We start from the raw sequence: 27,339 nt of genomic DNA, 5'->3' as shown, positions 1-27,339 counted from the left end.
GAATGAAAATGCACATTCCTTCAGCTTCACATCTGCCCTCTGAGTTTTAGGACAGAGTGGAATAGGTCAATGGCTAAAGGGACAAATCCTTTTGCCACTTACCATGCAGACCACAAACGATGCTTAATTTCCAGCTCCTCTACACCTCCCATTCTGCATTACGGAAATATACAAGGCACGATCACAAAGAATAAAGAGGTAAAAGAATGTAAGGAAGTAGTAGTTGGTCTAAACGAACAGAATCTCTTCCAAAAGGTAAAGATCGTTACATGTTAAATAATTTTATTGAAAAAGCAAGTCAAGAACTCAAAGTTTCAGGTCAAGCAATGTTTTCTTTAAACATTCTCAGACTTTGTTTCCTTATTCACAAAATTTGGGAATGAAAAGCCATGCAACACCAAGTACTGACAGCAAAACCCTTACCAGCTTGTTTCTCTTTTCTAAAAACAATGAAGGAAGGAAAACATGATTCAGTTTAAGCCACCCATTAGCAGTGGTATTATATCCTCCACCCAGTCTCCATTTTTAGAAATTTTCAAGACCAAGTGGGATAAAACCCTAACCAACCCGCTCCAATCTCAGATCTGACCCTGATTTAAGCAGAGAGTTGAACCAGACACCTCCTGAGGCCCTTTCCAACCTGAATTGTCCTATATCTAACAGTGACACATGGAAGATCCTGTTTGTATTCCCACTTTGGGAAACCGGAAAAACGGACAACTAGAATAGATAAAGAACTTCTTGACAAGCTGGAAGTCATGCTGGGACTACTCCCACTGCTGACATTTAAGCTTGCCAGTGCCTGAGGAGTGAACTAATAAAGATCAATACAGAAAAAGTATAACCAGATGGGAACTCAACTGATGAGTGGACTCCCAGAAATATGAGCCTTGCAATTCTGCTTACAGTAATGAAGAGGAAAAAAGTGCTAGGCAGAAAAATACATACACATTTTTTTCTCTAAAAGAACAGAAAAAAGTGCTCAGACCATGATCTGACTAGATTTACAGCCTTTCCAACACATTACCTTTCACACACACCAAAAACCAAGTCTAAGCAAGATGCTATTTGCCATAAGCTGTCAAAGCTACTCCCCACTGCTGAATCAGTGAAGATGCTGCATTAGTCTGGTTCCTAGCCTTCTTTGTAGCAAAGTCTCATTTGAGAAAACTGACAATCATCCAGATCTCAGTGGGACCATCTCATACACCTTCCCTCCTTCCTCTGGAGGATGCCTGCGTCTTCTCTTTCTACCTCTAGTTCCTTCTCACTCATGATGGCTCTCCTGCCAACTTGGTCAACAACAGAGCTGACACTTTGAGCTACTAAATCGTGCTGAACTATGCAGATTCAAGAAAAGAATGTAGGATCACAATATGTCTAGCAAAGCTCTACATCAGAACCCCGTAACATGCCTCATTTCTTATGTTTGTGCCTTTTGGTAAAAACCACTGTTCTAATCACTATACTTGAGCACAGTCAGGAAGTGGAGGGGAAAAAAAGCAGGACAGAACTCAGAGTGGTCCTACTTAGATCTGCAAAGAAATCTTCGTTTTAATATGGCTTGTTCTTTGCTTTCTGCCTTCAAACTGCCCTAAACGGAGAGTTGTGCTGTATTTTGGTATTTTACCAAAGCATTGCAAGCCACAATCACATAGAACAGTAACAGCAGCAAGACTATAGGGCCTAGGACAGACGTGTCAAAGAGCATACCATATAGCAAAGACATGGTTAAGAGGGTAATCAGCAAAAAGAAGTGTCATGAAGAGTGTAAAATAGAAACAGCCAACTGGATTCATCTGCTCAATCTGATCTGCAGAAATCACTGACCTGAAAGTAACACTTTCTCCCACTAGTCCTGCTTGGAACCGCTGCACTAGCTTCACTCTACTAAAGTGTCACTGTCCACTTACTCCCCTCTTTACAGTTGTCATTATATTAGGTGTAGGTATGTACACCTCATAATTGAAAGGAAATCCAACTCAACAGTATTAACCTGTTTCCCTTTGTTTCCTTTCCCTTCTAAAAGCATGCATTTTCAAAAAAATGCCTAATAAAACAGTTTTAGGAAGCTAAGTTAATGCTTAAATTTAATTTCAGCTGAAGCTGCTTGAACTGCATTCTCTGCATCTCATTACATTTTAAACTCCCAGTGATATAAAACAAAATAAATTTCAAGTGTGCTGCATATTTTCAGCACTTTGGAGACGCTTCAGTTGCTTTCCATTGATCTTCTGGAAAATGAAAGAAGCAGTAGGGGCCAAGGGAAGAGGAAAAAAATAGAAGAACGAGTACAACCCTTTGGCTTTCAGGATACAAGACTAATCTCTTTAGAGGAGAAAAAAAAAATCAATTTTTAATCCAGGCAAAACTGACCTTTCTGATAAAGCCCGACATGCTAAAAAAAAAGTCACTATTAGTCTTAAACCCTAGCATTTTCTCCTTTCTCTACACTTGTCTAAATCTGTCATACTTGCAAAAAGAAAGCTACACACAAATCAGAGATGCTTCATTTTGTGCATTATAAAGGATAGGCAAAAAAAAAGAGAGGAGTAGAAAATATGGAAAAGGTAGTAATTATTTCAGTCCAGCAAAGAAACATGCTCTTAGTTTGTCACTGCTGCCCATCAGTTTGATTTAAAAATGATGAAACAATACAGTATTTATTCTGTCTTACAGCCCTGGGTTTTAGCAAACCTTAAAAATGCTGAACAAAAAAAAAAAAAAAAGTGAGATAAAAATCTGCAGAAAAGGGGATATTTATAAATACTTCATAAGCAAAATAAAAGTAAAACATTTACAAGTATAAAATAAGAAGTATTTAATACCACTTAAGTCATAACTTTGCAAATACTATCAACAAGAAAAGCTTTAGCATTATTCTGTTATCAAATATAACTGGAAGTAAACTATCAGTGTCATGTTTCAGCTAGAAGTACTTACATTGTGATAATTGATCATTTCCTGTAAGGTATCAGAGAACTTTGTCAAGCTGGTCTGTAAAGAGAAAAACAAAGTGGTTTAAGTTAAGCCCTACCAAATAGCACAAAAGCAATGTTTCAGAGGTTTACTCACAGCTTTTCAGTAAAGAACTTGGGAATTGATTTTCCTTAGCATGCTTATTAAACTAAAACCATTATGCTAGAAGGAGAACATGGAGATTCTATCAAGTAAATCTATTAAAGGTACAAGAAACAAAAATGTTACTGCTACCAACCTATATATAAAGGACCAAACTGAAGCAAAGCAGGAAAAATTCAAATTAAGTTAACTAAACTATGGGAAGTTCACATAATTTAACACATTAATTTACAATATTTAATATTACACTATTTAATATTTATTAACTCCAAAAACCTGGTTAACATGTTGTAATCATCAGTACACACAAATTAACTGTAGGAACTACTGCCTCACAGCTGATATGCTTAGCAACATCGACATCGATATGTAGAATCAATGTCTCAAACGCAGTTGGAAAACAATGATCCCTAATATATCCGGATAAACTGCTTATTGCTTAGACAACAAATGTAACAAAAACCTACTTGAAACCAAATAATTTAAGTTTTACTATTTTGCCATCGCACTACATTTCTAGCAGGCAAATTTCCAAACAAGAACAGTTTCAGTTGCACACAGACTACACTGAAGTTCACAGGCATCATCTATTTCAACTAGTGTATGAAAATGCATACGTGCAGTTGATGTTCTACTACATAACATGCATTAAGTATAGACGATATACAGAAATGTGCACATAGTTGTACCTGCATATTATACAATTTCATATCTCATTTCAAAGTAACATAAACAGGAAATATTATGTGTTCCAAATTAGACTAACAAGACACCAGTCTTGAGGTTACACCAAAGTGGGGTCTGTACATTCAAGAATTTAAATTTCTGTATATTAAAGAGTGCCAGTTCCAGGACCCAAGAGATCAACTCAGGGAATTGAGTTCCCTCAATTTGCAAAGATTGCAAGAGAGTTGCAGAGAACTGGCTCTTAGGATCTCATGACTAGAACCCCTTTATTTAGCAAAGTAAACAGGGCAGCTGCTCACAGCTTCAACCTGGCTTTCTCCACTCCTCCCAAGATGACTATTCCTAACCTAATACATATTTTCCAGAATTTGGAAAACCCTTGCCATTGCAGGTTAAAGCTGAAACTAAACAGCACAGACACTTGCAGCGCACCAGTCAAAAAAGCTCACTCTTAAGACATCTCAAAGAAAAAGGACCAAAAAGGCAAATAATAGTATAAACTTCAACTGCTTGTCTTACCAATAGTTATATTTTACCCTTTTTAAGTTACACTTTTCTCCTTCCATTTTTATCTCTTAAAGAACTTACCTCAACTAATGCATCTTTACAGGAATATTGTGCAAGGTCTCGAATTCCATTCATGAACTGCTTGTTGGCAGTACAGAATGCTTTCCCAGTATCAATCATTGCAATACAAAGCTTCACCAGCTAAAAAGAAGAAAAAATGATAAAGTGGAAGTTTTTTGTTTTGGGTTTTTTTTTTTTTTTTACACCACCACATAAACCTGAAACATACTGAGCTTAGTTAAATCTATGAAACAAAAAATTCAAAAGTTCAATTCGAAACTTAGAGCACCACATTCTAAGAAAAGCTTTCTGTTGTATACAGTGATAGCTATAAAAATACCACTGATATCCCACTGAGAAGGTTACTACTCTTTATATATGTTTTTAAAAATTATTTATTTGTTTTATGTTAGCTGACATTTTACACATATTTCAAGACAGAGGGCTCTATAAGGACAAAAAGTGCAGCAAATAAAACGTAACTGGTTAGAACCCAAGCAAAGTAAGTGTTTTGTGGTTTCCAAGCCAAAAAAACCCCAGAAACCCACACCAGTTGTTTCATCTTGAGACATTCTGAATACAGGCACTGGAAAGCAAAAGGCTTTTTTTGCACAAAGCAAAACTGAAGCGAGACGGTTACATCTCAGAAGGTGAAATCAATCATGTTTTCACTCATACAACTTTCTCTGATGGGTTTTCATCCCTACCACTCACTGCTTAGATCAGCACCTTAGCCATCATGGTACTGCAGAAACTGATATGAAGGCCATCAGTATCTTGTGACAGATGTTTTCCCACTTTTTGAACCATTTATGCACTGGGATATTAATGAAATTAAGAATGATTAGTGCAATCGCTAAGATGCTCTCTTGAGAGAAGGCCCATCGAGTTCCCCCACCGTACACTAAACTGCGAATAAAATCAGAAGATTGAACCTTCATCTCTGAAGGATTTTTCAAATATGTTAGACAAATTTTCATGAAGAACAATATAGAAGTACTGGATCCTATGTTGGGGCAAAGAAACCACCCAAGTGACCTTCCTGCCTTATTTACCACAGTAATTTTTATGTTGGTTCAGATCCTCTTTGGGAAAGAGGAAATCTGAGCATCATCTCCCACATTCTGACAAATGGCTAAGTTGCTTGAACAATGGACAGAAAAATCACTACGAACATGATCCTTTCTTGCCTTCACCTTTGCTTATGGCTCACAATCCTGAACCCAGTGGCCTTTCTTCCAGAGGGGAAAAAAATACAGATAATGTAGCCCAAAGTCACAACTGTGGACAATAAAGCTAAGTTTAGTATGAATAAGTGAGCAGAATAAGTTACCAACCAAGCCTAGGCAAATCATTACCCTCAGGCCATAATTACTTGAGCTCACACAAGAAGCTTGGCTTTCAACTTAAACTTTACACTAGATTACTTATACTTCACACTACAGCTAAACTACTTAAATATTTACCTTGTGGACTTGCTTTCTTGTCAGGGGAGCAAAAGTGTTTTTGTTTTAAAGAGTACTAGCATACTGTCTCATGGCAAAGAGTAATATTACAATTACAGCTTTTACATGATAGAATGGTGTATTTGGCATTGGCTCCCTGCAAGAGGCTGGGGGCAAGGCCCTGAAAGGAATTTAAAAATTCCCTGAAAGGAATTTAAAAATTCTTTTCCCAAAAAAGTGACCCTTTTAGACTGGTGGAAAACATAAACTTCCAAAATAGATTTTTCAGATCCTTTAAATACTTCCATGGTTTAATCTACCAAAACAGATTCATCACCCCACAGTAAAAATGTGTCTTATACCCAGTTTCACCAAAATTCACACCATATCAAAATTAAGTATCTTAAATTTATTTTGAATGAGCAAATGGTTACATTATTAACTAGAAAAGCTAGAAATATTATTACAAGTAGTAACAAAAAGTCTTCAGATTAACACTACACTTGACACTGACTTTATTTGTCTCTTTCAGCAGCCAATTCACAGCTGCAGGAACAAAACTTCGTATTCAAAAAAGTAGCTAAGGAGGTGAACAAATGACATCTATCTACCACTTTAAAACACAGCCAAAAAAAAATTTTAAACATTTAGCATAAAATGCTAGGGAAAGAATACTTTCTACAGATGTAAAACAAAAATAAGTCACCCTCAAAATACTGGCAAAGAACAAAAGCCTGCAAATACTACTGGTTAGGAAACCAATAAACAGATGGTAAGGCACTGAAAAGATGCTACATGTCACTTTTTACACACATGCACAAAGCATGACAAAAAGCAGGATTAATTTTATGGTAGTTAAGTCCTCCAGACAAAAGTGAAGAATATATATATACACACACCTATCCTGCTGTGACTGTGCCACAGACTACCAAAGACAGAAAGCATTAACTTTAAAACTCTAAAACCAAGAGTATCCAGATGTCATCACAGTATGCTGTTGTCATAAAACAGAACCTCTCAACACAGGGATAGCCAAGCCCTGGCTTTTAACTCACATGAAAGCTGAATTAGTTTGATGCAGCTCCCAGTGTGGGGCTGGGTCACATGAGTGCGAGGGGGCCATAGGGGCAGGAGGGCATTGCACAATCCAAGCCCTCAGCTGGGGCAGAAAGCGAGTTCACACTGCTGCAGTGGCTGTTGCTCAAGCTTGGGTCTGCGAGGCCCAGCTGTGCACTCAACCCAGATTAGTTTCCTCTGCAAAAGCAGAACACTTGGTCAGCCACTGCTTCTTCCCAGCTGTGAACTTTAAAACAAAGCCTAAACACATCTTTTTATATTTTTTAGAATAGACATTGTTGAATTAAAAGCTTACCTTGTCAAGTTTCAGTTCCAGTTCTGTCACATCTCCTTCTACTTCTTCTAAAGCTGCCCTGAATGGTTAAAAAATGTTTTCCTGTAAAACTTTATACAAAAATACTCTGGGACTGGGGGGAAAGGGGTAGGGAGACATTAATTTAACCCATTTATTGCCATCACAGTTTCACTTAAATTTCAACTATAAAACAGCACAGATTTTAGAGAACCACAAGAATTGCAGAAAATGTGACAGTACAAAGGAGAACAACTACATCACTGATAAAACATATAGCTTAGTATCAAAGATTTGAGATGAAATTGTATTAATCCTAATGTTTGTCACACAAATAGATTTCCTCTATTCTTGTATAGCCAATAGCCTATATGTTTTGAAGGTAATAACAAAGGAAAGAAACTAAAAGTCTGAATGAAATTTCTGAAGTAATTATTTTGGTGACTCTCCTGGCTCAAAGCCGCAAACCTGCAAACGTGCAGCTATTTAATGAATGACCTTGCAATGAGGTGATGAAAAATAAAGCATTTGCCATGAGACAACTGACATAGCAGTAAGTTCAGATGGCACACTTGTTTATATCATTTGCCTCTAGTCTAGACTGGTTGCAACTTTCAGGCCAGTCAAATTTTACTTGCCAGTAAAAGTTGCTTTCCTGAAGCATTTCTAAAGCATAACTTTTTTTTTTGCTAGAGAACTGATGTTTGCTTTGACACTTCCTTCCTGCTTATTGCTACCTAAAAAAATAGGAGAAGACTGAGAAAAGATGACACTTTGTTCAGAGAGTTCATGAACACTGCAATTTCATCAGGCTATTGTCTTGAGAGCTTGAATGTATTAATTTCTGGCAGCGAATGCTACACTACAGAAGTCTGTTCAACAAGGCTGGGATTTCACATTACACAGAGGTTGGCAGGAACAGCTGTATTCCCATCCCTTGCTCCCATCACAGGGTGCCTCATTCTTTCAGTCATTCCAGCATAACTGTTCACAGAGCCACACTGTTTACCAGTAGTATTCCACCTTGGAAAAAAGAAGTAATAGGAAGTTTTCTGTAATGCTTTTTGGAAAATTGGATCAGATAAATTTCATATTTCACCCCCACAAAAAACTCTTCCTGGAAAAAGTGAGACAGGCAGGGAAGCATTATTTGGAGCCAGAATTTCTTAAGCCAGCTTTACCACTAAGGAGAGAGTACACAGAACCGCAGCTTTAATGTCTCTTGCTAATTCTGTTCTAGTTCACATGAGTTCAAGCCAAGAAAAAAAAAGACTGGATCAGGCACCAAACTCAGGAAAAGCAGTTTTTACAAGAATCGTTCTGAAAAACACTGCCAATTGCCTGCAGTTCTCAAACATTGAGCATGACATTCCCAGCTTTTTGCAGATTTCACTAACACATAGTTGCATTCCAGTTTTTGTATCTAAAGGCATTCCCACAGTTACATCCTAGGTTTTATATCTAAGCACATTCCTGCACAGTTACACTTTGGCTTCTGTCTCTTCTCTAGCTTCAGCCCATGAAGGATTTCAGGCAACATCAATTTCTCTTTTACTTTATTTTCTTCCATAAATTATTAACTTTCATTTCTCTAGAGTTAAATCTTCTTTCAGAGAGCATTATGGAGGAAAAAAAAAACCACAAAACAAAGGAAGGAAAAGTAGCTCAATATTTAGACCGCAGTTTTGTATTCATTTGTTTGTAATCACAGTGCAAACAATTTTTATTTGTTTCTTTGGCATTAACATAAAAGCATGATTAAGTAGCTTGTTTACAGAACTGCAGCAAGATCTGATAAGAATATTTTATTTTTTTTAGTGTCTTTAACTAGCAAAAAGTTCTAGCTCCACAGGACTTAATGAGCTAAGGAGTCTAAGATTCAAGATGAAGGAGAGAGATAAAGGCAGTTAGAGTAGGCAGAATGAAGACGACACATCTGCTTGGTAATTAAAACTTTATTCCAAGGGGAAGATTTTAAGACAGAATAAGCTCAACTCAGAGAAAAGTAACAAAGAACATCAAAAGACTGAAAAGAATAGGAGCAGGTTGAAGAAGTTTAAAGCAAAGCAGAAAGACGTATCATGGGAGAAGGGAGATATACAGCCCCTCCACCACCCGATTCATTGCAGATCATCTTTGAATGACCCCAGGCCCCTGACACACCAGGCTGGTTCTCCAGGCTATTTCTCACCACCACCACATGATGGAGGAAGGCACATCTGGCCCTACAGCTGGATATGGATCAAACAGCTGTTAGGTTCCAGCCAAACCCATTTCAACTCCATGTTTCTTCACATAGAACTGGCTACTTTCAACTGTTTCCATCATATAAAAACTAGTAGAAAAGTTATTCTCTGCAAACATATTCACAGTATTAGACCAACACTTGATTACAAGCATAAGAACAATGGAGAGGATGCCCTCAGACTATCAGACTACAGATACATTATCTAAACGTATTATCATCTAGTCACACAAATTGTTTTCATACTGGGTTGCGGAACATATTAAGAACAGCTGATCTGAACTGTGCTATGTTAATGCTATCCTTGTTTTTCTTAAGTAATACTTTTTGAAGCCACAGAATACAAAGGTGCATTTCTCTCTCTAAAACATCTGTGTCAGGAATTACTTCAAGTTCACAGAAAGTTGTCATAATTCCAAGTAAATCTCATCTCCACAGCCAAGACCGAACCTCCAGCTAGAAACACAGGAAGTGGTCATAAAACAGCTGAGGACCAAGTGCCAGACCTGACATGTACCAGGAATGTTGCTCCTTAATGAAGTGGGAGCTGGGAGCACGGCTTGCGTCAGGGTAGTCTTAGCCAGAAGACTCTGGCATTAGGAATAAGGATCAAATCTGCCTCAGTATATGAATCAAAGTGAAACATCTGTGGCTTCCCAAGATGTTCAAACACTGCATGGCAATGCACAGAAGTATAACAGCTGCCTGAGGGTGGAGGACAACTTTTATAAATGAGCAGTCTTCCATACTCTTCACGCTCCGTAATGGAATGCATTTCTCTCCTCTGCTGTTCCTCCTCTCCTCCACCCTCCCCGCCTAAAGCACAGTTCAGTTTGCTAGATACAGCCTCCTGCACAGCCGCAGCTGCAATGCAGGAGGAATATAGGAGATGATGGAAGAAAACTCAAGACTTGAATTAGCAGCCTTTTTAAATGAGGATAATGGCACCAGTCACCTAGCCCATACAACAAAGGAAAGTTGAACTCCAGTGTCCATCACAGAACTCCCCTTAAATGATCAGTGAAAGACTTTCTTCCAGGTTAAGGTATTATGGGACTCCAAGAATCCCAGGAACCAAACAGAAAGGTGACAGCTGAACCCTCCTCTAGGAAAAGGATCAGTCATGCTTAAGCCACAAGCTGCAGACACGTGCTAAGGAAATAACTTCGTCTGGACTAAACCACTGCACACTGCTGACCATAATGTCAAGCACACTGTGGCCACAGACAAGTGTCTGCTTGCCCTGTTTACTCTTACAGTGTAAAAGGTGGCAATGGTCAATGCTTTTGAAGTCAATATTCTTCAAATGATATCTAACGGCCATCGAAGCCACATCTTGCCTTTAGCTTTTCACTCATTCATCATGTTCTAGCTGGCATTTTTAGATTGCATTCCTGAAAGTAAGCAGGCTGGAATCAGTAGTCATTATAAATTAGATGCTGACAAACAACAAATTGGAGACAAAGGTGCTATGGATAATTAACAATTAATTATTGTTAATTCTAGAATTAACACATCCCACTATTAAAAAAATATTCAAAAGAATAAAATCCCATTTATAAAATATTTTCCCATAGTGTTTTTGGTTTTGGGGTTTTTTTGGTTTTTTTTTAATTAAGGAAAGTTTAAAGCCTAAATCTTAGATTCATCTCTTCAATATACTTTCAGAAGAATAGGGACAAGTACACAAAATCAACTGCTATTCAGACTGGGACTTCTGAATACATCCATGTATTTGGACTCATGAAATGGGAGTAACAGATTCTCACCATCACAATTTCAATAATATTACTGCTAAAGTCTTGTCTTCAAATCTTGGAAGGATACAACTCTCCTACTTAAACATATTCTGTGCAGTTGACATGCAATACTAGCCACAAATTATCAATAGCTAAATCAAAGTATTTGAGTACACATATTCAAGTATGACTACATTCACATTTTCTTTCATTTACTGCAGTATAATTTCATGAGACCAGCTGTATATCAGAAGAGTAAATAAAGAAAGCATTAACATGCTCCACTGCCAGTAGAGAACAATTCAGCCTCGGAAGGACAGAGAACATTGAACATGAACCAACAAGCAAATGGTACTGTGATTAACTCCCCTTTGTCCTCTGCAATTGCATTTCTTTTTAAACTGTAAGGACATAAGGAAAACTGAAAAGCAGTTACAAAGATATGTACAGCTCCTTAATTACAAGGGCCAAAGCTGGATGAAGCTGATTCGTAACTAGCTACAGTAAAAGCAATTGATCATTCCAACTCTCATGTTAAACACAAACCCAGTAGAGACACTAATAGATAATAGCTGCAAGCTATCTATACATCCCATGGTGGTATCAGTTATAGATGCATGTAAAAATCAAACTATATCAAAATTACCATGCACTCATGCTATAGCTTTATGTGATACCAGATTTACGTTCCGATCTTTGCTGCCCAGATTCAGATGAAAAGGCCATCAAGACCAAGGCTTCTAATACTTTTGATCCCAATTATCAGACTGAAACAAAATCAGCAACAGAGTTGCTTATGGACCACTCCTGACAGTGACTGCATTCAGCATCCTCAGTGACAGAAGGAAATAGGATTAAATCAGTCACCAAATTTCTTGTAAGGATATGAGAGACTTCAAAGCAAGATAACTTCAAAACACCTTAAAGACAACTTGAAAAAAGTACTACTGAATGTGAAAAACTGGAAAGAGGATGAGATACGGAAGTACAAGATAAGAATATGCACCTGATGATTTACAAGAATGTCTCCTCCTCTGTGCCAGACAGCAAAAAGGCCAGTAAACATTAATCAGAGGATGGACTACAAGTATGACGTAAAGGCAAATTTAAAACGCAGGTATACCACACAAAATACCACACTTGCTCACCTAATCAGTCTGCTCTCTCTCTCCCTATACACACACGTAGCAGCTACACCTTGGTATCACGCTTCAGATGCTAAGCAGCTACTTACAGATTAGTCTAGAAACAGCCACAGACTAACTGCTGAGGGTAAAAATCAGGCTGGGGGCACACACACACATCACCACCACTAATGCCACTGTACAGAGAAGTACAATGCTGACAGCAAAGTCCTCCAAATAGAAATCTGTTGTGAACATCACAGAAAAGATAAAATAGCAATGCTATACCAAACAAGTAACCAGTCAGTTCTAGTGGAGACATGTTTCAAGCCTCCATACCCCGTCTGCCCTACAAAACCCAAGGATGAACACACATTTCACCTACAAAAGGCTGTAACATAACATAGCTATGGCAAAAACACTAAAAAGGGAATAATTTGATGATGCTGTTGCACCCAAACCAAGATGTGACTACTTTATAATCAGTACTCCTGATCCTATCCACTTTGAATGAGAATGGAGGATAGAAGTAACACAACCTTTCTGGGCAACCTGTTCCCATGCTTAACCCTCGGTGCTTGTCATTTGCATTGCTGCATCTTTCAATCATCATCTCTTTCTGCTGTGCACCTAAAAACAAAACCCCACACCTAGATCTATTACCTGAACTCTATAACCTCCTACTGGGTAACTGAAGACAGCAATTAGATCCTCCACGAGCCTGCTTAGCCTGAAGAAGGCCACAGCCCTCATTCTCTCCTTGAACTCTACACACTCCATTCCAGTTGCCTTTAGCTGCACGTCTTTCATTTTGGTAATATCTTTCTTGTACTGGCAGGGCCCCAAATTGGTCATAACACTCCAGACTTAGCCTCATGACTGCTAAGTAGAGGGTAATCATCTCTTCCCTCAACTTGCCAGCTACTATCTTGCTAATACAGCTGAATACACTGACAGTTTTCACCACTGCACAGACACACTGCTGACCAACGGTCCTCTTGCTGTTCACTAGGATGCAAAGGTTCCTGTCTGCCAGCACAGCTGCAAGGAGTTACTCTTTTTCTGAGGTGGTCTTCACATTTGCCTTGGTTAAACTTCAGGAACTTTCTACCAGTGCTTTCCTCCACCCTGCTGAGGTCCTTCTGAACGGCAGATCTAACCCCCAGCATATCAGCTGCTCCCTCCAATCATTGTGTACTTCATTTGATTTCTTTCATCTATAGTTAAATATAAAAAGGTATCTAGAGGCATCTTAACATCCTAACAACAAATGCATTTGCTACATGTACAATGGCATCAGACAACCACAGATTAAAAAAGAAATGACATATTGAGGGACCAATAAGCCATACACTGAACAATAAGGCCTAATAACCTTGAATAACAGCATGGATACATACAAGAAGAGTTTTATAACTTATGAGATGTGTCATAACCATTAATATGGTCTAAAGAAAGAACGCTGTTGCAGCCTGTCACAGAGCCCACTGAAGTCCTGGTTTGGCACCACAGAGATTTTTCCCTGCTGGCACAGAGCCCCTCCATGCTGAGGAACAGATGATGAATGCTCCCTGACATGCCAAGATGAACTTCCTCAGTCATGCTGATACTCCTTACATTATTACTTCTTCAGCCATTGGCACAAAACATTTTATCAATAGCTTGGAAAAGCTTCACAACCTAAACAGTAGAACTTTGAATCAGAAATGCAACATTCTCTCCGCTTGCACCTGAAGTCCTAGGAATTTTCTATGATCTTGGAGGACTGAAATATGGGAACACTTTTCCTGAACTGAAGAGTATCATGTTGATGAATAAACCAAGTTTTCTCAGGTCCACAGCAAGCAGTATCTGTATTTCAAATTTCCTCAGAGAAAAGAAACAAGAATAAAGTCCTCAATATTAGAAGAATCATTCTTCAGACTTTTCCTCTTATTTTATAAGCCAAGAGTATTTATTGAATTCACTTAATCATTAAACCAAAAACCTGCTTGGAGGTACCAGTTTTTAAAGTCATCTTCATCTACAAAGTTTAGTTCATCCTCAGTAATTCATACAGCATTTGATATTACAAGCAAAGGAACAGGACAAATCCCTTTAAGATGCATGCTTCACTTGATTAGTTCTTTACTGCAAGACATGGCCTAAAAGGTAATGAACATGATAAACAAATCAGTCTTCAAAAGGAAGAAATTCTATTGCACTCAAGATACATGGCTCAAAGTCAAACTGATTACCACTAAACTTGCAGCAGCATTTAGTGTATCACACACAGTCTGTAACGACATCTGTGCTACCTGCTGGTCCTAAATTCTCAAGCTTTTTCTCTCACTACTCTTTTGCAGTAAATTGCCAGCAATGCCCAACAGTGTTCTCTTCCCCATAGTCTTGCCTAGGATTTTTCCACTAAGCTTTTTTACCCAGGAGAGCCTGATAGTTAGTAAGTTCAGGTAGGAAATTAGCAACCCTTTTCTTCCACAAAGATTCTGATAAGCAGGATTTTCTTCATCTTTCAACTTAAATGTTTTGTTCATTATAAGACAGCTGTTAACAAGATGCGGACACAATAGTGACCATGAAAACTTCACAGACAAGAAGGTGATTACATCACTAAACAAGCTCAGATAAGAATGCAACACACCACAATACCCGTCCTGCACAACTTCGACTACTAACTCCAACATCCCAAGAATGAGTCAAAAGACTTTTAGGAGACCTTACTACCCGATAAGGAAGTAGGACTATAGTATCATGATGTCGCAACAAAAAAAGGACAAAGACAAGATCAAGAAACTAGTGGTACTGTGCAGAAACCTCTTGCTGCTGAAAACCTGCAAACATCACAGGGCTGCTTTAATCTTTTAAATCTCCGCAACTATCCAGGAGCTTGAACACAAAAGCAGCAGAGGAATGAAGGATTTCAACATCTGAAAACTCAAATATGTAGTAAGGTTGGGAAGTGGAACCATAAATGTAACCATCAAGCAACCAACTGTAAAGGATGGAAGATAGGACCTCCCTCTATCTAAACACTATGCCCTATTAGCCTCAAGGTCTGGTGTTCCTAGTCAGATGCTAACGACTCATGTCAACTTGTCTTTTAAAAGCCAGAAGTAATAACGATCTAAGGAAGAATGAAGGAATTAACCCGATTTGGAAAGATACCCCTTATGTATCTCAAATGCAGCCCATATAAAAGACAGGCAGCAGCGCCTGAAAACAAAAAGTAAGTATCACTAGATCCCCTCAGTACAGGATTCTCAGTATCAACACATTCAGAATTGACACAACAAGACTTAACCATCTGTACAGCAAAATATCCTATAAAGCAGAGGTAACCAGAGATCAGAGTACTCTGTAATTGACCAAAAAGCATTCTTTACAGATATCCTATAATCTTAATATGGGTCTTGTGTTCGCTTTGATTTCAGAAAAATAGGGCAATTTCTGTCCCTTTCTTTCTGTAATTTTGTTAGTTGCTATCTTATACCTACTACAGTTAGAAAGGTACTGCTGTGTCCTAACCACCATGAGATGGCAGAGCCTTTATAACAAGAGCTCACCATGTTTCAGAAGAGCTAAGGACCATTAGCTCTCTACAATACCAGTTATGTCAGGTGGATCTTCTCTACTGAAACCACATGAAAGTTTCAGATTTGCTACGAAGACCGAGTCCTCAGCAAGCGTTTATGCCTTCCGTCTATTTCAGAACCTAAATATTTTGGCAATCCACTTCCACAAAATCAGAATGCTCTATTTGACAGTCAGAGGGGAGGTTGCAGCTTTGTTGCAATAGAAAGATTCTGAACTTGAAATTTCTGTTTCGGTATTAGGTACACATACATGTATCGCACAGTTACTGAAAGTGTATTTTACATGCAATTTAATAATTTTGTTGTGTATTTATTATTCCCTCATACTGCGAAGGAACAGTCTTTGTCCTTTATGCCTTTGCACTGAAGCAGCCAGTCAAATGAATACAATCTCAAGATAACAGAGCGCATAAGCACTGGGAGTAGGAGAACATAGAAATACAATGTATTGGCATTTTCCATATATCTACTGTTTTCACATTAGGAAAAAAAATCTCCTTTCTTCTTCATCCCTCTCACAAGTGATAAAGGGTGATCTATTAAAAAAATAAGCGTTTTGAATATTATAAAATAAAAACTACAAAATGCATATGGTACATCCACACCCCCGGAAAAGGTTTAAATATTCTTTGGGTACATTCAGTATCTTTTATCCCACTACTTTTAGCCATCAGGAGATTTTAAAGACCTGGGACTTTCATTCATCTATCCATGCTAATTGCAGGTAAGCTATTTCTCAACCAAACAGAAGCTCACATAGCCTTTATTAATTACATATGAAAAGCTTCCCATCTCAAATCAACTGCAACTTTTTCAAACAAAATCTTGCAACATCTACAGTTACAGTACAGTGGCTATTTCGCAATAGTAGGTGTATTTAACACTTCAACTTGTCATTTTTTCATCATTAGTTTTGGGATAAATCAAGTAGGATAGAATAAACAAGCATATATATTCTTAAAAATAAAACATTTGAAAAAGGAAAGAACCCCAGGAAGTTAAAAGTAATTTTAAAATCCTACTCCCCGAATTGGAGATTCATCTGGAGAAGAATCCTGCAGAGGTGTTCATAAGTGCATACACTTTTTACACAGACTCTGATTGAGCGACACACCAATTCAGCCAGAAGTTGCATCCTCAATGAGAGATTCCTCAATCATCTTCAACAGTTTTTATCCTCAATAACAACCCTGACCAACAAAACCAATACTTTTGTTCTACTCTTGCAGTGTGCCCAATCTGATCAAATACTGGTATCTACACATAGATTACCTAAGCTAGTCTAGTAGCCTACATCACCTTTGGAAACTACGGAGTAGAAACACCCTATTTCCAGGGTGCAGTTCACCTTATCTTGATACATATGGCTAAAACAAATCAAGAGGCACCTGGGATACAACTATTAACTCTTCATTAAGATTTGAAGCAGCCTAAGCCTAAGATCTGGCTTAGAAGAGAGATGGCTACACAGTAGATGAGATGAACTCCAATTTTCCTGTTTAAGGAAGTTCGGAAAGAAAAGGCCTCTTTCATTAATTACCGAGTTCTTTATATAGATAAGAACTCCAACCAATTTATATGAATGCTACAAGCCTACGAAAGACAAAATATTACCTACATTTCCAGTTGAGCAGTGAGTCTTTTTAATGACTTTTGCTAGTCTCAGTTAAGGTCACAAGGCCCAACACTACCCCACCTACATCTTCTTCTTCATCCACCCAGCTCTTACTTAGGTCATCTTAAACCTGAAATATATTAGCAACAGCACGTAACATAAACCCAATGATATTGTAATAACAACATGTGTTCTTTACATTGACATTCATGAGAAGAATCCAGTCAAATGCAGAGTCTGAGTACTTTCACAAAGTATTCTAAACAAACAAAAACCACACACAAGCTGCACCTTTCTATCTAAACAATGAGCAACATTCAGTCTCCCATTACTGTCCACTGACAAGCAGCCATAGCAGCAAGAGAATCACTGGAGAGCTGGAGTCTAGGAAGGCATCAGAGAGTAGGATGGGTCTCCCAGCACCAACTCACACCAGCTACCACCACTCTGCAAAGCAATTGAGGGAGCCCTGAACCTAGCTCAGATAGCTGCAGCAGTGAGGAAAAGGACAGAAGAGGCTCAGCATCTCCCTGGGTAGATACCACAGAGCAGAAAACCAAACCTCACCTCCCAGCTCAAATTCCACACCTCTGTGTTGTCAGACAGAAGGGATGACATCCATGGCCAGAAGTCAGACTCTGAATACAACACGTCTTTCCTTTGTACCAAATGAGTGAATTAGATTCAAATTTCAATCCACAAAATGTCATTCTAAACATCAGTACACAAAAATCTGTTACATGAGCTACAGTATTACATAAGTTATACATCTTTTTAAAAATAGTTACAAGATCACTAATAATTGAAGACTAGGATATTTAAAATGCACAGAAATGTTGAGTGTGTTTGATATCCATGTGTTCCTACTTAAATTAACATCTGGCATCCAGAAAGATGGAAATTTGGAACTCTCTTGCACAGAACTTGGTTTTTTAAGTTTTGTCAGATGGAATACATTTCACTACATATGGCTTCTCCAATTTCTCCTTGTATTATATTCAGCTTAAAATACAAAAAACACACTTTGCAAGTTTGGAAACTTCAAAATCACATCATGCAAGGTGATTAGCTCTGCTTTATGTTTATTCATACAAAATTGTCAGCAGAGGTCTTCATTAATGAGAAGGCATATCATAAACTCATGAAAACAAAAAGGGCAGTTTGTGTGTGCGCGCTGACTACTGTTAGACTATCTCTCATGCAAAACCACAATACAACTATTTAAATTCCCATTACTATTGACATATGAACTCTAAAAATTGTTCAGGAGCATTGTGTTTGCATATCATAGAGTCTTAGAATTTCAAACAGAAAGCCTGATTCAGAGAAAGACTGGTGCCATATGAGCAAGTTTGTCAACCATCTGACAGGCATTTTCTCTGTTCAAAACGTCCTCTCATTCATAAAACACTTGAAGGGACTATTTTGCACCAAATTATTTTCTTAGTCTATCTTTGTGTCTTGTCAGTTTGAAAACGTATACAGGACATCATCCCATAAATTAGATTTCTCCTCTATGCAGGCGTAAGTTATATACAGTGCATTGAAACAAAACAACTGATTTACCCCAGGCCTGAGGCCTGGCTACTTTTAATATTCACAGAGTAAATGTTAACCATAAAGTAATTATTCTGGCACATAGGCAAGAACTCCTCTTGAAGATATCATCAGGAAGGTAAAACAATGTCTTAGTCTACTGGACTGCCTAAAATTGTTCCAGTCATGATCATAATTATAATATCTACTATTCTTATGTTCTTGATCTAATCTTCTAGTCATATGAAAGAGTGGCAAAAAAGCCAGGATTCATATTGGTACAGTCCACATGCTAATGTGCATTTCGTCATAATGGTCTTCCGTCGCAGACAGCTACTTTAGCTGTTTGGTTACAATTCTGCCACTATCAAAAAGCAAATCACATAAATTATTACCTAAACTCACAGGGATATCTAAATCTCAAACAAACAACACAGCACCTGCTTTAAAAGATCACAAATACATTTACACAGTTTAAACTTCTATACGTGTCTTTCAGCTGAACTCTGCATGTACAAGTGCGAGACAAAAAAAGTAACTAAATTAGTCAGAATGTATTCTTCTATCTTCTATCTCCTGATGTAAAACGTAAGATGCTGTAAGACATGGTGTAACCACATGGGGTTTTTTGGTGGATTTTTTTTGGTGGTTTTTTTTTTTTTTGGTTTTTGGTTTTTTTTTGCACGCCTTCATGACACTTCTGCATTTGCATCTCCTTGAGATACTAAACTAATTGATTTAGCCAGAAAGGCCTGCATCAAGACCCAGGCAAAGTCTTTTGTAAACCATAATTTCAGCAGGAATGTTTCTGTAGTCAATAAAAATTAGGTATTTTCCTTTCCTTTTTCTCCCAAAGCAGGTTATCCGGATGGAGGGGGATTTGCTTTGGGGACTTTTAAGAATGATTTACTACAGCAAAATTTACCAATAACTTAAACTTAAGTCATATTTAAGTCATTGTTCACTGCCCAAAGTAAGAACAGGAAAAATGCTGACTCTAGATAATATTGTTCTGCGTACAAGGTTGTCAAGAAGCTAAGAAAAAAGATCACAGGACACTGCTAACATAACTAAATCAGCACATTTGCTATTTGGTGGCCAATGATTTCACAGATGAGTACAGGAAAAAAAAACAAAGCTACCCAAAGCCCACCTAGCCCAAGATAGACAAGATTTCTATTTTATAGCTGCCACCTGCCTAATGAATATTCTGTTTACTAGCACTGCTTCCCAGACATTTTAAAATTTATATTCCTCCACCCCCAAAATATAAAACTATAATCTCCATAACTTTAGTTCTTAATGTAATTACATGAGATGTGCTTAGCAAACATAAATGAGACACTCTAGGCTAAAGCACCAAACCTCTTCAAATCTATATTTAAAACTTGAATGACTGTAAGAACTTGCATAATTAGTTACATTGCACACATACACATAAATAAGCCGTCCTTCTAATTCCACAAGTACTCACTAAAGATCCGTTGCACAGCCTTAATTAATATCAGTCCTTCAGCAACTGATCCTGGTGCTGTGCTACAGCAACATTATGATAGCTAGCAGAGTTTGTTACTACTTCTACTGTAAGCTCCTTCTCAGTGTGGGTTTTTTTTTTTTTTAAACATTCCCAGATAAAAAAATTGAAAAGATCAAAACGAAGGAAATTAACATTTTAAGTTCCTATTAGCAATCTGAGGTATAGTTAAGATTTTTCAGTTTGCTGTTACTTAATGTAAGTCATAATCAAACAGCAATGAAACAGAATCAGAATCATCCTTAAAAAACCCTAACCTTTGTAATTCATCATTATAACAGCAAATTTTTTCTTTTTTTGTTTTATTAAAACAGTTTAGGTTCACTAACCAAATCAACACAACCTGATTTCAGGACACATTTCTCTAATCTCCATTAGGAAGGACTGTAACAACTTACTATTAAGTTTGAAAAGCCTTTAAAAGATTCCAGTGTGAGAGATTTTGATGAAATGTATTTGAGAGGGATCTTCGATGAAACATCTTTACTCTAGTAAGATTACCCTAGAAGAAAATGCTCTATCATTGGGTCCTATCTTCTAATACATCCCCCTTTCTTTAGATCAGTTATTTTCTTAATGTACATTTGCGAGATGTAGTCACATACTTAGAAATAAATAAATCTTTTGACTAGAGTCTCAGGAGAACAGCACACTCACTGTAATCTCCACAAAAGCAAAGAATTAGAAATCTAGAAGCACTCTGTTTAACTAACTCCATCAGACTCCTAGCAGTATGGACAGAGATGTTGTACACGTGTAACTCATCAGCATCCCCCTAAGACTGTCGTCCACATCACTACACTTAGGTAAGAAAAGCGCTGTTCTACAATCACATACTGGAAATTATAAACATAACAACCACATAAGTATGAAAAATGGTAAAAGCACACTTACAAACAAAAGTTTGTCAGCTTTCTTTTTTGCCTCTACTGTATATTTCTTTTTCTGTTCTTCTGCAATACTTTCCACCCTGCCTTGCCAATTAAGTTACAAACTTGCTTTTCAGTCCCAAACACCAAGGGCAGAAAGCCCAGATCAAACATTTCTTTAGAAAATCCTCCTAAAACAGCTCAGGTAAGTCTGAGCAAAACTAACAGATTTTGTATGCACACTGAGTTCTTGGCCACATACCTCTTAACACCTTAAATGTGGCTGAGTTTACTCACATGAGCAGCCTCAATGATTTCAACGGTACCGTAAGCACAGGCAGAACACCCGTGCTATAAGCCCACGCTGAGTAAGAGGCGTTTACTCACTGCTCACAGTACTGTAATGCAGCAGGGCTGGAAGCAGGCTGCACTGCAGCACTGTACCCGCTGGGAGACAACACAGAAGGGACAAGTTTACTGATGTTCCGATTTCTACATTTTCTTCAGAAAGTAGAAAGCTGACTACTGAACAAGATCCATTCCAAATAGGTTAAATAAGTCACTTTCTTACATTACTTACATTTTAAAGTGTCAAAACACTTCCTGTTACCTGTGAAACAGATGCTTAATGACTAAACTTTGATTACACAGTACTAAAGAAGAGAGACAAAAATTCATAAATGTAGAAAGCCATAAAGTGGCATGAGTGACCTATTCAGCCTGCATGAGGTGCATCTCAGCTGGCCCCATTCTGATAGACCAGAATCAAAGCCACAGAAGAAGAAAACCAACACATACCGGAGGACTTCAGTGACAAGCCAGTCTTACACTGCAGGCCTGCCTACAAAAGCAATCCTTTAGTTCAGTCTAAATGGGAGACTCCTCAGACAAGCCTCTTTGAAGGGAATACACTATAATCACCAGTTCTACCCACCCATGATATACTTTTACGAAGAATGGTAATCGGCTACAGTTTCATTTATATTCTTTCATCTACCTCATTCATCGATCATCTGTTCTGCAGCTGGGGTCTCAGGAAGTGAACACAAAATAAAACAAAAAAAACTTTCAACTTCAGCAACAGCAACAGATAAGGACAAAGACATGATCTCAAAAATACACAGCTTTTTACTGATGCATTTTTAGAGACTGGAACAGACTGAAGGTTTTCCTAGAAAGTTCTCACAATTGCACACATCACAAGCAACAGAATTTTGCTTTTTCTATTATTTGCTGTTTATCAAGATTGTTAACTGTTAGTTACAGCAGATATATTTCCACATCACTTAAACTTGCTTCTCCTTTCTAAACATTTAGGTTCAGAGTGATTCATGAGGCTGCTACAGTGCGTAACTTACTAATTAAGAGAAAACATTCTTTAGTTACAAGAAGAAAAAAAAAGAAAATGAAACATCAATGTAAAAGCCTGTTCCATTAAACTCTTAGGCTGAAATTCTCGTTGTTTAAAGATAAGGAAAACGTATTATTTTGCAATACTATTTGCATATCAAAAAACCATTCCAGGAATTCCTGATTATATACACAGAACTTGCTAGCACAGCTCAGTTCTTAATACTCAAGGATTGCTCCAAGGCCCCTCCCCAGGCAACTTCTTCATTTGATGGGAAGTCATCGAGGCACTGTAGGAGAACTGCAAACGCATTTCCTTGCTAGATCTCTGGTCTGTCCATACTTTGAGAGAGGGAGTCATGAAGGAAAAGCACGTGATTTCAGCTTATTTTCAAAGTCTGTTTAAAAAAACATGATTGCAAATCATAGCCTTTTCTATTACCCTTTTCAAAAACGGTTTCTAAACCTCAAGTTTCCAACCCCAAACTGGTATGTCCTAAGTTTACAAACGTAGTGATGCCATAGGCCATCACTGCTTCAGGTTTTATAATTTAAAGATTTCTTTATCTACTGGGGTGAAAAAAAAAAAGCATGCCTTACTATGAAATAACCCACCATACTTCTGATATGAATCTTTACAGCCGTTATTATCTATCAGATATCAGCAACTCAACAGCAACAACCCATGCTCCCTTCACATGCATTTTAAGCAAGCAAACAAACCTTTATTTCTTTGATTCAGGTAACTATGATATTCCCAAGTACATCTCAAAGCCAAAAGAGATCAACGTGAACTTCAAAAGAAATGGATAAGCAAGAAAGCCATGTGTCTAAAGCTGTATGTAGTAGCTTATTTTAAAAGACTTAAATAGCTCCCTGTGAAAACAGGGATTTGGTGACTCAGGAACTCTGATTCACCCACATCCTCCCAGTTCTCTCCACAACTGTAAGTAAACTATGACATTTCTATACACTCTACGCCTCCCAACAGGTTTATTTAACTGCTCCAACAGGTATACTGATGGGAAGGATGGAGACTACACCCACCTGCTCAGCAAGGTCAGGAGAAAGCGGTAGCTCTGCTTTGCTGTAAGATAAGGAACACAGCACAGGAAGGTGCTTTATGTCCACACTACTCCCCACAAGAACGCTAAAACTTTGTAATGACCTTGCTCTACATTAGTGTCTCTACCATCCCTTAATAAAACCACTGCAGTAAACTTCATTTAGAAGGTTTCCCGTATTTGGTTTAGGTAATTCATATGAACGCTAAGAAGGACCAAAGCTATAAAAGCTAATACTAATGACTAATAATGAAAGATATGAATTTTTTTCAGAAATAATGCAGGACTTTTGCTTCATGATTTTAACCACTTCCTATCAGCTAAAGGTTGGAAGGATGTTTTGGTGGCATCAAGGGATTACACCACATGGTTTCCTACAATTTCTTCAAAGGTAGTAGTATGAGAGGCTGTCAGAAAGACCACAATGTACTAGAAGACCCTGACAAAGGGTTTTCCACAGTTACTCTCCTTGAAGGAAAGGAATCAAGAGGAGAAAAAGGAGAATGATACAAAGTGAGCTTAAATGACCTAGTACGTCTTAACTTGAAGAGACAGCAGCACACTTCTGCTGACAAACTTTAGTCACAATTTCCTGCTTGCTCAAGTGTATTCTATACTTCAGCAGGTATCAGTAATTAAAAACACCAGCCAAATTATATTTAATGGTATAGTTCTATGGTTAAATTAAGCCAATCTAAGACTACATTGTCACCAAATAGAATGGACCCACATTAAACATAGTTATGCCAGAAAGTACATATACTAGCAAGCCTGTCCAACGCAGGACAAAGTCTTGTGGATAAAGCTAAGCTGACGTAAAAGCTCCCTGCTGCCTCAAGGGAGGTCTCACTCCCCACTACCTTCCTCTAGCCTTGCTTCTGGCAGTGAAGTTTCCTCTTCCTCCTCCCCATAAGCTTTAGTAGGTTTCACACCCCTTGCAATGCTGACTCAACTCACTAACCTAGCAGAAAACCATCCAGTCTCTTCTGCCAAGGCACCTAGCTCATTGAAGGATCCAACAATACAAGTCAGTCACCAGAAACACCCATGGCAGAAGCAGCCAGAGACAAGCTGGCAGCAGAGACAGGAGCAAAAGAGGGAAGAACAGAAACACCAACTTATGCCAGAGGTAAGTCATTCACATCTTCTCCAGCTTCCTGCACATCCCGGAACCACACGCTTGCTAAAGCTGACAGAAAGAGGAGCTATGAACACACAGCCAGAGACCAGAGGACAAGCAGGACTATTTCCTTCAACAGCCAGAGCTCACCCAGCCTGTGCCAACCAGAGCCACAGGCGCTCCAAACATGGGATCAGCATAGAACAGGAGGAGCACAGCAGTGACCCATCACATCAAGTCACAGATCTGTTTGCCTCTCCAGTAGCTAGCAGGGCGATATCAGGCACAGAAAGTGGGCCTATGTGCACAGACCAGCCACGCATCCAACAGAGAGGAAGAATTATGTTGAGTAGATAGCATGGTGCAAAGTATATATATAGAATGAATAAAAGCATAGGGAAAGATGAAGGGGAAAGTTGCCGAACATAAGCAGAAGTAAGCCTACAGCAATGACAGAGAAGTGGTCATTCGAGTGGGGAAAAACAAAAGAGCACATGCCTTGGTCTGACAATGGGAAGTATGATTATACCGAGCTTGTTTAGTACCGGCACCCCAATAGTGGGCAGATGTATAGATGCGTGCAGCAGACACAGGCAGAAGACACAGGAAGCTGATGTGTAAGGACAACGCTGAAGATTCGGAGGTGGACCACTGGGGAGTTCACACTCTTGAGCCTGAGTGGGCACTGCTTCTTTGGCTGCTGGGCATTTCCCGCACCAGCCACCCACCACCCTTCACCCCCCGCAGCTGCCCAAAGGCGAGTGAGCCCAGCACTGCTCACTGCAGACTGTGCTGCCTCCACGTGATCCCCAGACCCCACTCATTGCCCACCCTGCTGCCCCTTTCCTTGCGCTTCCCACCTCCCCTTCCTCCCCAGAGCCCTCCCCACCCCCGATGGCCCTTTGTCCTACGGAGCCCCACAACAGCCCCTTCCTTTCACACGGCCCCTGACCTCCCTATACAGCCCCTCACAGGCACCCCTTCCACTCACGCTGCCCCTATCCTGCCACCCTACACTCCCCAAACCTTGTCCCTCACCTGTCCCATGTAACCACCTCCCCACAACGGCTCCAGCCCACCACTCTCCTCAGAGCCGGTTGCCCACAGCTCGCCGCCACCTGTCACCCCCAGGGCCGCCACAACTCCCGTCCCCACAGCCCGTCCCGCCCCTTCCCCACCCTGCTGCGCGGCCTCTCACCCTGCAGACACCCAGCCCTGCTTCCCGCCCCCTGCGCGGGCCCCAACACCTCGCCGCTCCACCATGGCCTGTCTCCCCGCAGGTCCCCATCCCGGCCCCTTCCCGACGGCACCTGAAGCGCGGCGAGTCCTTCAGGCACTCCTCGAAGTCCACGGTCACCTTCATCCTCCCCTGCCGCGGGGCGCGCCGCTGCCGCTAGTGGTGTTGGCGAGGCGAGCCGTGGTCGGCCGCCGGGCGGGGCTAGGCGGGGGCGGCGCTCATGGCGGCGCGGAGGAACGGCGGGGTCCGGCGGCGCGGCGGCTGCTCCGGGGACGCCGCGCCGAGCGGCCCCCCCTGCCCGCCTCCCGCGCCCAACCGCGACTGACGGCCCAGCCAACCAATGAGCGGCAGCCCACAGCAGAAACAGCCAACAAAGACACCAGCACGGGCGGGGCTTCCCCAAAGTCGGCGTAGGGCGGAGGAAGGGCAGAGAGCCCATCCAGTCGCAGGAGCAGGGGAGCCCTGTGGCCAATCACAAGGCGAGAGAGGAGGGCATAACAGAAGACCGCCCAATAAGTGGGCCACTCAGAGGAGGCAGCCAACCGCCGGTTGCCGTAGGGATTACTTCCTCATTAGACGTCCTGAAGAGTGACAGCCTAGCAAGCCAACGGGAAAACTGCCGTTGGCCACCCACCAATTGGCAAGCTCCATTGCCACGGCTACCCTGAAGACCAATCCAGCGCTCATAAACACTGAGGGGGTCGCTCCAGCGCTGCGATAGGCTGGTCCGCCCGTCGCTCGCGGCGGATGATGTCGCTCGGGGGCGGGGCGCGGTGGTCGGGGTTGTTGCTGGCGGGCTGGGCAGGCTGCTGAGGCGCTCGCCCGGCACCGCCCAGCTAATCGTTTCTAACTGCCTTTTTTTTTTTTTTTTAATTAAAGCTATTAATTAAACATGGGAGCTTTGCCCTCGGGGATAAGACACGCGCGGGAAGGCCCGGCGCCCACCTAAGCAGGTGAGGCCCGGCCGCGAGCGGCCCACGGCCTCTCAGCAGCCCCTCCGGAGGAGACGAGACGGCGGGAGAGGGCAGCGGCCCCACCGGGCGCTGGGCAGGGGCCATGTCGTGCCGCGGAAAGCGAGGCGGTGGCTGCGGCGAAAGGCCACGCACGCTCCCGCGGGGAGCTGATGTCGCCTGCTTGGAGCCACCGCGGAGAAGCTGGGGCTCC

General features: G+C 40.1%; 1 protein-coding gene across 2 annotated transcripts in view; it reads right to left on the bottom strand.

Annotated features, from left to right (window-relative positions):
* Positions 1-26,301, bottom strand: part of ACAP2 (ArfGAP with coiled-coil, ankyrin repeat and PH domains 2) — a gene marked incomplete at its 5' end in the record, with an annotated part of 65,548 nt that extends 39,247 nt beyond the window's left edge. For both annotated transcript variants that reach the window (XM_082003656.1, XM_082003657.1), the window contains 4 exons: positions 2,944-2,997; positions 4,357-4,476; positions 7,153-7,210; positions 26,249-26,301. In XM_082003656.1, the coding sequence (XP_081859782.1) occupies positions 2,944-2,997; positions 4,357-4,476; positions 7,153-7,210; positions 26,249-26,301 (285 nt within the window). The remainder of the gene's footprint in view (positions 1-2,943; positions 2,998-4,356; positions 4,477-7,152; positions 7,211-26,248) is intronic.
* Positions 26,302-27,339: the final 1,038 nt, after the last annotated feature.

Source organism: Phaethon aethereus (genome assembly GCF_964289735.1).
Source record: "Phaethon aethereus genome assembly, chromosome: 9".
NCBI lineage: Eukaryota > Metazoa > Chordata > Aves > Phaethontiformes > Phaethontidae > Phaethon > Phaethon aethereus.
The sequence above is the reverse complement of the archived record's forward strand: the minus strand, read 5'-3'. Positions and strand labels throughout refer to the sequence as shown.